This window comes from Eretmochelys imbricata, chromosome 13 (genome assembly GCF_965152235.1).
Source record: "Eretmochelys imbricata isolate rEreImb1 chromosome 13, rEreImb1.hap1, whole genome shotgun sequence".
Taxonomy (NCBI): Eukaryota; Metazoa; Chordata; order Testudines; family Cheloniidae; genus Eretmochelys; species Eretmochelys imbricata.
Window position 1 is genome coordinate 18,696,179 of NC_135584.1, and position 12,799 is coordinate 18,708,977.

The 12,799-nt window shown below is 43.7% G+C and overlaps 1 protein-coding gene across 9 annotated transcripts in view; it reads left to right on the forward strand.

Moving 5' to 3' along the window:
- Positions 1-12,799, forward strand: part of ZMYND8 (zinc finger MYND-type containing 8) — a 125,650-nt gene that overhangs the window by 35,610 nt on the left and 77,241 nt on the right. For all 9 annotated transcript variants that reach the window (XM_077831660.1, XM_077831662.1, XM_077831661.1 and 6 more), the window contains one exon: positions 1,193-1,263. In XM_077831660.1, the coding sequence (XP_077687786.1) occupies positions 1,193-1,263 (71 nt within the window). The remainder of the gene's footprint in view (positions 1-1,192; positions 1,264-12,799) is intronic.

Genomic DNA, 12,799 nt, shown 5'->3' on the forward strand with positions numbered 1-12,799 from the left:
TTGGACTAAGAAGCATATTGTATATAATAATGTGAAGTGCTATTTCTGTCACTATTATCTTTACATTATTATGTACTATATACTCTTTATTCCAGTTTGGTGGGGGCACTTTAAAAGATTAACCTTATTACAAAGAGAGAGAGAAAAAAACAAATATAGCATTTCCTACAGAAAAACAAAGCAAAGCACATGTACCACCCATGATGGTAGTAGTATACAGCATTGTTATCAGTGCTAGATGGATTTAAATGAGCACAGTTTTCAAAATCTTGGATGATGCGTTAGTCTGCTGACTTCCAGCTGCACAACAATATCTTGAAAATGTATTTATTAGGATTTTTCCTTAGTTTGTCTGTACACAACAGCCAAATCTCAAAACCTTTGTGCAGCTGGACGGTCTTATTAATTATATTCCTTCTACCTCCCTTCCACAGCTTCATCTAAACCGGTAAAATTTAGATCCATATTTCTTCATTTAGTGATATCAACGTGGAAGTTATAATGCAGGCAGGTCAGAGGTGTTTGTACTACCTTGTCATCTAATCTTACTCTGAATACTGTAGAAGTGCCTGGGTAGGGATGAATGACATGGTGGTAAAAACACCTGTGTTCAGTCTACACTATATCTCCTGCCATTGCTATTATTGGTGGAGTTGCATGGAGGTGAATTACACAATTGATTTTTTTCAGATTGTAGAGCCTAATTTTAAAATCCTAAATTTTAACCCTTGTCTGTAAAATTACATGTTAGGCCCTAATCCTGCAAGCTGTTCTGCAGAGAAAGATCTCTTCACTCTGTGAAGTTAGTAAGGTGCTAACATATGCAGGAGTCTGTCCATACAGTTTGTAGGATTTGGACCGTAGATTATAAACTCTTTGGGACGGGAACCCTGTCACCTACTTGTCTATCAAGTATCATGCATATTTATGGTTCTGTATAAATAATCTCCCATAGATGTTGGAAGACTAACTCACATTAAAATTAATGAGTGAAATTTGGGTAAATACCCTGTGTATCAAAGGCAAGATAAATTCCCTCTCTGTTCAGATAGCATATAGTCCACTTGAGAATGGACCTTTAAAGTTATATTAGATTTCTGGCCGTAAGTATTTGACAGTGTCACTTCAAGCTTTTGTGAATGAACCTAAATATGAAAATAATATATTCTAAATTTCTTTCTAACTCCTGTAGCTTGGCTGAAGAGGAAATAAAAGCAGAGCAGGAGGTGGTGGAGGGGATGGATATCTCCACTCGATCCAAAGGTGAGTGAGGAAAAGTGTACTTTATCTGTATTCCAGAGCACAGGAGGAAATTGGAATTCTTTGTTTAAAATCAGCAGTGCAATTGGTGATCTGTAATGCAACTAACTAGACTGAAAACATGAATTCTTAAATGCATATTGGCTTAATTAATGGAAAAATCTCCTTTCTCTAATTCTTTGGGTTTTTTTAATATTGTATTTGAATTAGGCTATGGATTATCCCTTGGTTTTATCAGGTATAATACTCTGAATACATTGTATCTGAGAACATCAATTTCTTTTTGACGTATAATCTTCCAGTAATCAAAATTTGATCCATACTCTCAAGATATGTCAGCTTCTTGTGGTCTTCCCTACTCACCATGCCTGGTTTTCCTTGGAAGTCATCTTAAATTTGGAATGGCAAAAAGGGATTAAAAAAGAAAAGATGTCACCATGTCCCAAAAATGCTTAATCATAACTTCACTAAAAATAACAGGGAACATGAAATTTTCCCTGTCCACAAAAATTGGTCTCATGAGCACGAATAATTTCAAGAACCCCTGCAATATGCATTGATTATCCTGACAGGAAGCCAGGGCAGGCTGCAGAATTCTAGAGAACTGAAAATCTCCATCCCTGTAGTGTCTGACTGTCCTATGGATTTTGAACTGGATTTTGAAACCCTGGCTCAGGCCATCCATATTCTTATATATATATAATTGGGAGTTTGGATGGGCCAACGTGATTCTACAGCTGAGATAGCTGTAGTGTTAGGCCCTGTCTGCACTAGTGAACTTTCCTAATTTTTGTTTCTTTTCATTGCTGCTAACAGTTCAGCTTTTGGAGAGCAGTAGGGTCAGGATTTTTAAGGAGTTCAGGACCTAAATAGTGTACTTTTAAAAAAAAAAAAAAAAAATTTGGATCTGGTGTATATGGGGTTTGCCCACATTTTAAACACTGTCATCTAACTGCTGCTCAAATCAGGTCTGCAGTACTTAAAACAGTGGCCACAGTCAATGACCTGTCTCCACTAGGGTTCCCAATGTTGTTAACACCAGTGGGGCTGCACTGAACAGGCCTTTGTGAACAGTTATCACGTGTAGGGAAAGATAAGCCTGGTGCAAGACAAACTGTTAGGAGTGTCCACAGAGAGATTTACATCTGCTTAACTAAAGTAGTTTATGAACCAGTTGAAGTTAAACTGTACCTTCTGTGTGTAGTCAAGCCCTTTGTGGCTGTGTCTTCTGGTGTGGTTTTTCTACAATGAGAGGACTAATATGCATTATTTATCTTGCTGTAAAAACACACCTTTTTGCCAGTGAAGACATAGCCTGTGAAGAAACCATGAGACTGTTTGTAAGTTAACCTTTTGCATTCCATGATTTTTTAATGATTTAACTGCAGAAATTTAATGTTGAATTAGCCTTGTCTTGCTGCGTTTAAAAAAACAAACAAATTAAAAACAAAGAAAAAGAAAAATAGCCAGCAGAAATATCCGCTGCTTAATAATATTGACATTTAAATTCTTTGTCCCTGATGGTCACACCTCATTAAGATGAGTGGGGTAAGAGTATGGCAAGTTCCCATTTCCCAGGCTGCTATTATTTGGTTGAAGATTGTTTCTTTGTCATTTCACGTGACAGCTGTATTTTCACAATAGAAAAGATGACTAAATTAATAAAACCCTTAGCATTTGAGAAAGCAGCAAAAATTGTGACGAGATTCTAGAACTGCTGGGTGGTCTTGTTTGTTTTTGGCTTGTTTTCTCTACTTATTATTTTCTACTGTTCTGATGTTAATCTTACAGAGAATTTGGCTTTATGTTTTAGTGCCTGTCTAATTTGGGAGATTGACCAGCTGTTATTCCATTATAGCTATGCCGGTCAATATCCCTTGGTGTCACAGTTAGGCCATGACAACCCTAGTACTTTTGTGGGTATAACTTACTTTGCTTAGGTGTGTGAAAAAAAACAACCCTCTGAGCGGCATAAGTTACACCCACAGAAGCACCAGTGTGAACAGTGCTATGTTGGCAGGAGACGCTCTCCGTACGACATAGCTACCACCATTCTTTGGAGGTAGGTTAATTATGTTGATGGTAGAGCTCTCTCCTATCGGCATGGAGCGTCTGCATGAGCAATCTTACAGCCAGCTGCATCAGTACAGTGGTTTAATTACAGCAGTGGCTGTAGGTTAGTGTAACTTGCATTGACAAAACTCTGTAGTGTAGACAGGATCTACTCTATCAACAGTTTTTCTGGTATAAGGTGCATCCATACTAGGAGAGGTTTGCTGGTATAGTATACAGGTATACTTGTATTTGAAACAGGGATGTGTGCAAGTGGGGCAGTCTTTATGGGCACAGAACTTCTCTGGCCCTAGGGTCGTGGAGGAAGGGAAGATCGAGCGACTAGCTCCGGCTGGGGCTGGGTGGAGGGAGGGAAGATCAAGCTCCTGCCGGGACCCAGTGGAGAGAGGGGCAGGGAACTTCTGTGCCCCCACCAAAAGGTGTCCAATTTAAATTCCTGCACGTGCCCCTGATTGGCAAGGCACTGGTAGTTTAGACCTGCCTAAGAATGGTTTATTTTGATTTAGCATAATCTAAGGCCTTGTCTAAACTGCCACTTTATAGCACTGCAACTTTCTCGCTCATGGGTGTGAAAAAACACCCCTTTGGGTGCTGCAAGTTTCAGCACTGTAAAGTGGCAATGTAGACAGTGCGCCAGCCTGGGAGCTACTCCCCTCATGGGGGTGGGTTTTTTACAGCACTGGGAGAGCTCTCTTCCAGCACTGGTGCTGTGACTACACAGCCACGTTAAAGCGCTGCTGCGGCAGGTAGTGAAGACACACCCTAAATCAGTTCACGCTAAACTGAAATAAAACTGGTTTAAACCAAAATAAGAGTGTCCACACAGCCTTTTACACTGGTTTAAGGGTTTGTCTACATGAGGAGTTAATCTGGAATAGCTATTCCTGGTTAAGACCAGTAAAACTATTCTGGAATAAGAATGCCAACATGGGGAATTAATCAGGGATAGTTGTTCTGCTTTAAATTCACTGCCTACCTAAATTCGAATTTACTTTCCTGTGTAGACAAATCCTGTGACCCTATATGACATCACACCTTTAAATCCCAGAATAGACAAGTTACCTAGCTCTATCTCAGTAAAATCTTCTTTGGCCATGCGTACACTTACAAGCTTACAGTGTCACAGCTGTGCGACTTTAAGAGCGCTCATATAGCTATGTTATGCCAACGGGAGACAGTTATGTCAGTCAGTGCGGGGGGGGTTCACACCTCTGAGCAACGAAAGTTTTGCTGACCTAAGTGCTAGCGTAGACATAATCTAAAAGACAAACCAATTGTACTTTTGAATGTGCTAACCTGGTCAAGTTTTGGCTCTAAAGTATTACTGTTTTGTCCTGACTAGTGTGGGGAGGTGAGCTGGAGGAGGAGATGGGGAACAGCCAAGTGTGAAGAAGTTGAGAGGTGGGGAATAATGGAGCCAGGGCCCCTCCACATTTGACAGGGGCCCTGCCCCCTTCACCTCCTCTTCTCCCCAAAGGCCCCAGCCACCCACCCCTGGCCAGGTCGGCTGCTGGAGCCAGGTTAGGGGAGCCCAGACAGTTGTGGGTCACCGTGAACCCTCCACCTGCCCAGGGTTGGGGGGTCAAGAGCAGCCCCCGGCCTGTGTCCCCACCCCGCAGGGGCTCCCCATCGCCATCCAGGGCAGGAGGGTTCACGACATCCCAAAGCTACTCGCGCGCAGCTGTTACATGGACCCAGTTCTGGCTGGGAAACCGCAGCCCAGCCATGGTAAGAGCCGCGCGGGGAGCTGTGGGGAATTGCAGACCCTCCTGCCCTGGGTGGGGCCACAGGCCAGGGACTGCTCTTGGTCCCCCCACCACAGGCAGGTGGAGGATCTGCGGCTCCCGGACTGCTTCAGCTTCCGGCTTGGCTGGGGGTGGGGCCTCAGGCAGAAGAGGAGGGGCAGGGGGCCTTGGCCGCCCTTGGCTAAAAGAACTTCCTTCCAAAAGAGATGAGAATAACCACAGCCTCCCCACTTCTAGAACTAAATGTAAGACTTCTTTCTTAGACTTAACCAGCAGAGCGGCGGTACCTTTGGGGTAAATTGAGTGCAGTATTTGTATTGCATGCAAAGATACAACAATATGGTAATTGGCCTCAAATATTAATTAGTGCAGAAAATGTGTTATTGTTATATTTAAACAAAAATACCTTCGAACGGTAATGCTACTTTTATGTAGAAGACTAAAGTAACTGATGTTTGCAGTGGAAGGTCTAGTTAGGAGGGTATAATTACCTATCTATTATTGCTAAATATAAATATCAGAAAACTTTATCAGGAAACCAAACCAAACCAAATCTTTCGGTGAGAACTTAATGGATATTTGTAGTACATGTATTTAAAAATGTAATGTCAACTTTGTGTAGACACACTTTCTCTTCGTAACAAAGAGTTTTGATGTGAAATGGAAACTACTGATAACAAATCAGTAGTTCTTGGCAGTATTAGCTAATTTAAAGAGTGTTGTCTAACTGGACAAGATTTCCTTGTGTTTTGAAGGGTCTGTAGTGACTTTTTCAGGCTACTTAGCAAATGATAGAAGCAATCTAAGATCCAGCTTCCAGATATTATAGTGATGGGCACTGAAACGATGTAGACAGACAAGCTAATTGAGATGAGAAAACACTCCACAAATTACTCCTTGGGGAATTCTGCACTACTGCGCATGGGCAGAATTTATGTCCCCCCAGATTTCTTTGCTTCCCCACAGAAAATGATTTTCTGACAGGGAAGCAAAAGGAAGCCACAAGAGTGGTCATGCAACCCTCCCCAGCAGTATGTTTCAGGTGCCCAGGCAGCCAGCAGAGAGGTAAATGACTGTGGGGCAGAGGGCGGGATTGGGGAAGACCCGGTTAGTGGCTCCTACCCTGCGCCAAACTCAGATGCTAGTCCCGGCTGAGCTGGGGAGGACGGGACTTCCTCTTCCCCTGCACAGCATCTGGGGCTGGATCAGACCCATCCCCAGCTTTCCCCCCCAGCTGCTGGAAGCTCTGCAAACTCCCCCCACCCACTTCTTGCACCCATCACTCCTCAGCTACAGGGGGAGGGATCCCTGTACAGGGAGCTGCTCCCCCTTCTGCCCAGCTCCCATGCATCCAGACCCCCCTCATACTCAGACCCTCCCACGAAGCCTCACAGCCCCTTGCACTCAGAATCCCACATCCCCTGATGAGCCCCACTCCTCCTGCACCACCCCAGCAAGCCACCCGGATCCCCACCCCACTGAGCCCCAACCAGCTGCATCTGGGTCTCCACCCCACTAAGCCCCACTCCCCTACTGAGCCACCCCCCACAACCAGACCTCCCCTACTGAGCCCCAACCAGTTTCCCCTGGACCCCCCTGCAGAGTTCCATTACTGAGGCACCCAGAACCCCCCAACAACCACTGTGCATCCAGATCCCCCCCCTGCACCCAGATCCTCCACTGAGCTGCCTGCACGCAGATTGCCCCACACAGAAGCCTCTCAACCCACACCTGGATCCCCCCACACTAAGCCCCTCCACATTTGAATCCTGCCTTGCTGAGCCTGCCTGCCAACACCTGGTGTACCTGGTATGGAGGGGTGGAGCCCTGGGGTTTTTCTGGGGCAGGCCTGGACCTTGTGCTGTGTCATAGTTGGGTGCAGCCTCACCGCTGAGTCCATGTCCCAGGGTGGGAGCTGCATAGTTATCTCCCATCTCTGTGCAGCCAGTGGCTTGTGCTCCCCAGTGCCATGCTGGAGCCTCCACATTTATTTGACAAAATTTGCAGAATTTCAAAATATTGTGTGCAGAATTTTTAATTTTTTGGCACAGAGTGCCCTCAGGAATAACAAATACTTACGTGTCTTTGAGCAGTTCATTTATAACATTTGGTCCTGTTTATTCAGTGACCTCAGCCTCTGCTAGTAGTCTTAAGTAGTAAAGGAGTTAAACTCTGTCAGTAATTTAGTGTAGGGGAAATGTAATGTCATCAAGATAAGTGTTTTTAAATGAGCAGTAGGGTCCTGGATGCTGAGAGATCTTGACCCTTATTCTTCCACTGCAAAATACAAGGCACTTTGATTAAAGTTGTTGTAATCTGTCAGGGAAATTGCCTTTTGAACCCAGCCACATGAGGATTTGAATCCACAAGCTCTAGCATCATCTAGATCCCTACACTGCTGAGCCATCTGTTCCTTATAGGAAGGACTGTGCTGGTTAAGCATGAGGCTTCATTACAATAGCTGAATGGCTCCTCAAGGATCAGAACCATTGCCAAGCATCAGGCCAGACCTGTGACACCCCTGGCCTAAATTGAAGAGACCCTTATAATATAGTCTCTAAGGTGCCACAAGTACTCCTTTTCTTTTTGCGAATGCAGACCAACACGGCTGCTACTCCGAAACATGGCACTTTATGTATTCACAAGCATGCAAGTGTTTGTGAGAAATCCAAGGAACTAGACTCTCATGACATGCTTTGTATTTTACAAAGGCAAAATTAAATTTTCTGATCCCTACCAATTCAACATTTAGAGGAGGATTAAATGCGCATACAACCTGAACTACCTCTTTACCTGTAAGAGGGTTTTCTCAGTGTTAGGATAAAGCGTGGGGGAGCTTGAGTTAATGTTGCTTATAGTGTGTTTGTTTTGTGAACAGAGGACTTCCATGTCCAGGATTCTTAAGATAGCATCTTTCACTGATGAGAGCACACCCAAAATTAGATGGAATTCAGAGAAGAATGGAAATGATCGAAGAATTGATTTATTTAGTCACATAACTAATTTATAGATTATTTTTCTGAAGTAGCAATAACTACTACTCGCCCATAGTTTCTCTGTATGTATGTGAAAATCTATATAGGCTAGTATTAGGGAAGAAATTTATATTGAGAGAGCTCATCTGGTTTTCCAGGTGGTTTTTGGGAGGGATGAGAGAAAGTGACAAAACGCTTTCGTAACATTACAACCACTATCTGCAGTATAATTATAAGTGTCTAGAAAAAGTGTCTAAAACTTGGCAAACTAGTCGTTTTCCTTCCCACTTCCCATTCTAACTATCTTTCCCTCTCAGTTGCTCTACTTTCGTTCTCTTGTTGGTGATTTAATTTCACTGATTCTCTGACAACTAGAGATTCTTCCAGGTGACCAAACCTGAATTTCCTGGTTTAAAAAGCAGTTGGGAGAGAGAACTGATCCTTCGACAACCTTTCTCACTCTCACACACAAACAATTACATAAACCAAATTTTGACTATTTGCTGGTCACCTTTAAGTCTGGGAGAACTGTCCACTCTTAAATTCATTCAGTACATAAAATGGAGGCATACCGCTAACTGAGTTTCTCCTTGTGATCCCCATCACTGTAATATCTGAGCACCTCACAATCTTTCATGTATTTATCCTCACAATACCCTTGAGTAGGGCAGTGCTATTGTTCCCATTTCACCAGTGGGGAACTGAGACACAGGGAGACTGGGCCAATATTTTTTAAAAAAGAAAAGGAGTACTTGTGGCACCTTAGAGACTAACCAATATATTTGAGCATAAGTTTTCGTGAGCTACAGCTCACTTCATCGGATGCATACTTCATGACAGTATGCATCATGACATAGGATGTCACTTCATGACAGTATGCATCCGATGAAGTGAGCTGTAGCTCACAAAAGCTTATGCTCAAATAAATTGGTTAGTCTCTAAGGTGCCACAAGTACTCCTTTTCTTTATGCGAATACAGACTAACACGGCTGTTACTCTGAAACCTGTCCATATTTTTAAAGATATTTAGATGTAGTTTTGTTCAGCATTGCAGTACCTAACTGATATAGGAGCCTAAATATAATTTTTAAAGGGATTTAGGCACTTGGGAGGCAAAATCCCGTTGAGGGTCAAGCATAGCCATCCCTAAATACCCTCAAAATCAGGCCCTAAGTAACTTGCCCAAGCAAGTCTCCCAAGTCTCCCAAGTATTGGGCTAGCCACTAGTCCCTTCACCATTTTACCATCCTTTCTCTAAGACCAGTATGATGTCTGTGAAGTAACTGAATTATCCTCTTGATCATTATAAAATTGTATATATTAGGTACATAAATGTGTAAAAAGGGCAGCTTTCTTCATGTAGAACAGTAAGACATTCCCATTTTATTGTAAGTATTCTAGCCTGTTCAGCTTGTTCTTGGCTGCAGATTTATGTTGAAGGCTTTTGTCTTAGGGGGATGTTGTCACATTTGGAAGATAGCAGTAAACTTCTGAAAATATTTTGAATGTGAAAGTGAAGTGACTAGTGAAACAGGATTTCCAGAATAGAAGATACATTTTGTGACTGTTGCTTAGCAGTACGCTGTGTATGTACTGATCATGCAGTGATACCAAGTACTTAATTACAAAGAGATGATTAAATTCTCACCTCTGTGTTAAAACGTATGAGATGAGACCTAAAACATATGAGAATGCAGTAGCAAGAGTATCTGCAGCCTGGGGTTGCTGTCCCCTATGGAGAGGCCTTGTCACTAAGGGTATGTCTTCACTACCAGCATTAAAGCACTTTAATGTGCAGTAGCAGCACCAGCACTGGGAGATAACAAAAGGGAAATATACATCACAAAGCTGTGATGTATATTCTGCTTGGATATTGCAGGTGGTATAATTGGGAGGTCCCCTATTTTTGATATCCAGATCTGTTACATGTTTCTTCAAGTCTGCTCTGCCAAATCAAACTTTGATGATATTTTTCAGAGTAACAGCCGTGTTAGTCTGTATTCGCAAAAAGAAAAGGAGTACTTGTGGCACCTTAGAGACTAATCAATTTATTTGAGCATGAGCTTTCGTGAGCTACAGCTCACTTCATCGGATGCATACCGTGGAAACTGCAGCAGACTTTATATACACACAGAGAATATGAAACAATACCTCCTCCCACCCCACTGTCCTGCTGGTAATAGCTTATCTAAAGTGATCATCAAGTTGGGCCATTTCCAGCACAAATCCAGGTTTTCTCACCCTCCACCCCCCCACACAAATTCACTCTCCTGCTGGTGATAGCCCATCCAAAGTGACAACTCTCTACACAATGTGCATGATGATCAAGTTGGGCCATTTCCTGCACAAATCCAGGTTCTCTCACCCCCCTCCCAAAAACCACACACACAAACTCACTATCCTGCTGGTAATAGCTCATCCAAAGTGACCACTCTCTCTACAATGTGCATGATAATCAAGGTGGGCCATTTCCAGCACAAATCCAGGTTTTCTCACCCCCCCCACCCCCATACACACACAAACTCACTCTCCTGCTGGTAATAGCTCATCCAAACTGACCACTCTCCAAGTTTAAATCCAAGTTAAACCAGAACATCGGGGGGGGGGGGTAGGAAAAAACAAGGGGAAATAGGCTACCTTGCATAATGACTTAGCCACTCCCAGTCTCTATTTAAGCCTAAATTAATAGTATCAAATTTGCAAATGAATTCCAATTCAGCAGTTTCTCGCTGGAGTCTGGATTTGAAGTTTTTTTGTTTTAAGATAGCGACCTTCATGTCTGTGATTGCGTGACCAGAGAGATTGAAGTGTTCTCCGACTGGTTTATGAATGTTATAATTCTTGACATCTGATTTGTGTCCATTTATTCTTTTACGTAGAGACTGTCCAGTTCGACCAATGTAAATGGCAGAGGGGCATTGCTGGCACATGATGGCATATATCACATTGGTGGATGTGCAGGTGAACGAGCCTCTGATAGTGTGGCTGATGTTATTAGGCCCTGTGATGGTGTCCCCTGAATAGATATGTGGGCACAGTTGGCAACGGGCTTTGTTGCAAGGATAAGTTCCTGGGTTAGTGGTTCTGTTGTGTGGTATGTGGTTGTTGGTGAGTATTTGCTTCAGGTTGTGGGGCTGTCTGTAGGCAAGGACTGGCCTGTCTCCCAAGATTTGTGAGAGTGTTGGGTCATCCTTTAGGATAGGTTGTAGATCCTTAATAATGTGTTGGAGGGGTTTTAGTTGGGGGCTGAAGGTGACGGCTAGTGGCGTTCTGTTATTTTCTTTGTTAGGCCTGTCCTGTAGTAGGTAACTTCTGGGAACTCTTCTGGCTCTATCAATCTGTTTCTTTACTTCCGCAGGTGGGTATTGTAGTTGTAAGAAAGCTTGACAGAGATCTTGTAGGTGTTTGTCTCTGTCTGAGGGGTTGGAGCAAATGCGGTTGTATCGCAGAGCTTGGCTGTAGACGATGGGTCGTGTGGTGTGGTCAGGGTGAAAGCTGGAGGCATGCAGGTAGGAATAGCGGTCAGTAGGTTTCCGGTATAGGGTGGTGTTTATGTGACCATTGTTTATTAGCACTGTAGTGTCCAGGAAGTGGATCTCTTGTGTGGACTGGACCAGGCTGAGGTTGATGGTGGGATGGAAATTGTTGAAATCATGGTGGAATTCCTCAAGGGCTTCTTTTCCATGGTTCCAGATGATGAAGATGTCATCAATATAGCGAAAGTAGAGTAGGGGCTTTAGGGGACGAGAGCTGAGGAAGCGTTGTTCTAAATCAGCCATAAAAATGTTGGCATACTGTGGGGCCATGCGGGTACCCATAGCAGTGCCGCTGATCTGAAGGTATACATTGTCCCCAAATGTGAAATAGTTATGGGTAAGGACAAAGTCACAAAGTTCAGCCACCAGGTTAGCCGTGACATTATCGGGGATAGTGTTCCTGACGGCTTGTAGTCCATCTTTGTGTGGAATGTTGGTGTAGAGGGCTTTTCTACATCCATAGTGGCCAGGTTGGTGTTACCAGGAAGATCACCGATGGATTGAAGTTTCCTCAGGAAGTCAGTGGTGTCTCGAAGGTAGCTGGGAGTGCTGGTAGCGTAGGGCCTGAGGAGGGAGTCTACATAGCCAGACAATCCTGCTGTCAGGGTGCCAATGCCTGAGATGATGGGGCGCCCAGGATTTCCAGGTTTATGGATCTTGGGTAGTAGATAGAATATCCCAGGTCGGGGTTCCAGGGGTGTGTCTGTGCGGATTTGATCTTGTGCTTTTTCAGGAAGTTTCTTGAGCAAATGCTGTAGTTGCTTTTGGTAACTCTCAGTGGGATCATAGGGTAATGGCTTCTAGAAAGTGGTGTTGGAGAGCTGCCGAGCAGCCTCTTGTTCATATTCCGACCTATTCATGATGACAAGAGCACCTCCTTTGTCAGCCTTTTTATTATGATGTCAGAGTTGTTTCTGAGGCTGTGGATGGCATTGCGTTCCGCATGGCTGAGGTTATGGGGCAAGTGATGCTGCTTTTCCATAATTTCAGCCCGTGCACGTCGGCGGAAGCACTCTATGTAGAAGTCCAGTCTGCTGTTTCGACCTTCAGGAGGAGTCCACCTAGAATCCCTCTTTCTGTAGTGTTGGTAGGGAGACCTCTGTGGATTAGTATGTTGTTCAGAGGTATTTTGGAAATATTCCTTGAGTCGGAGACGTCGAAAATAGGATTCTAGGTCACCACAGAACTGTATCATGTCGGCCTGCGCCGC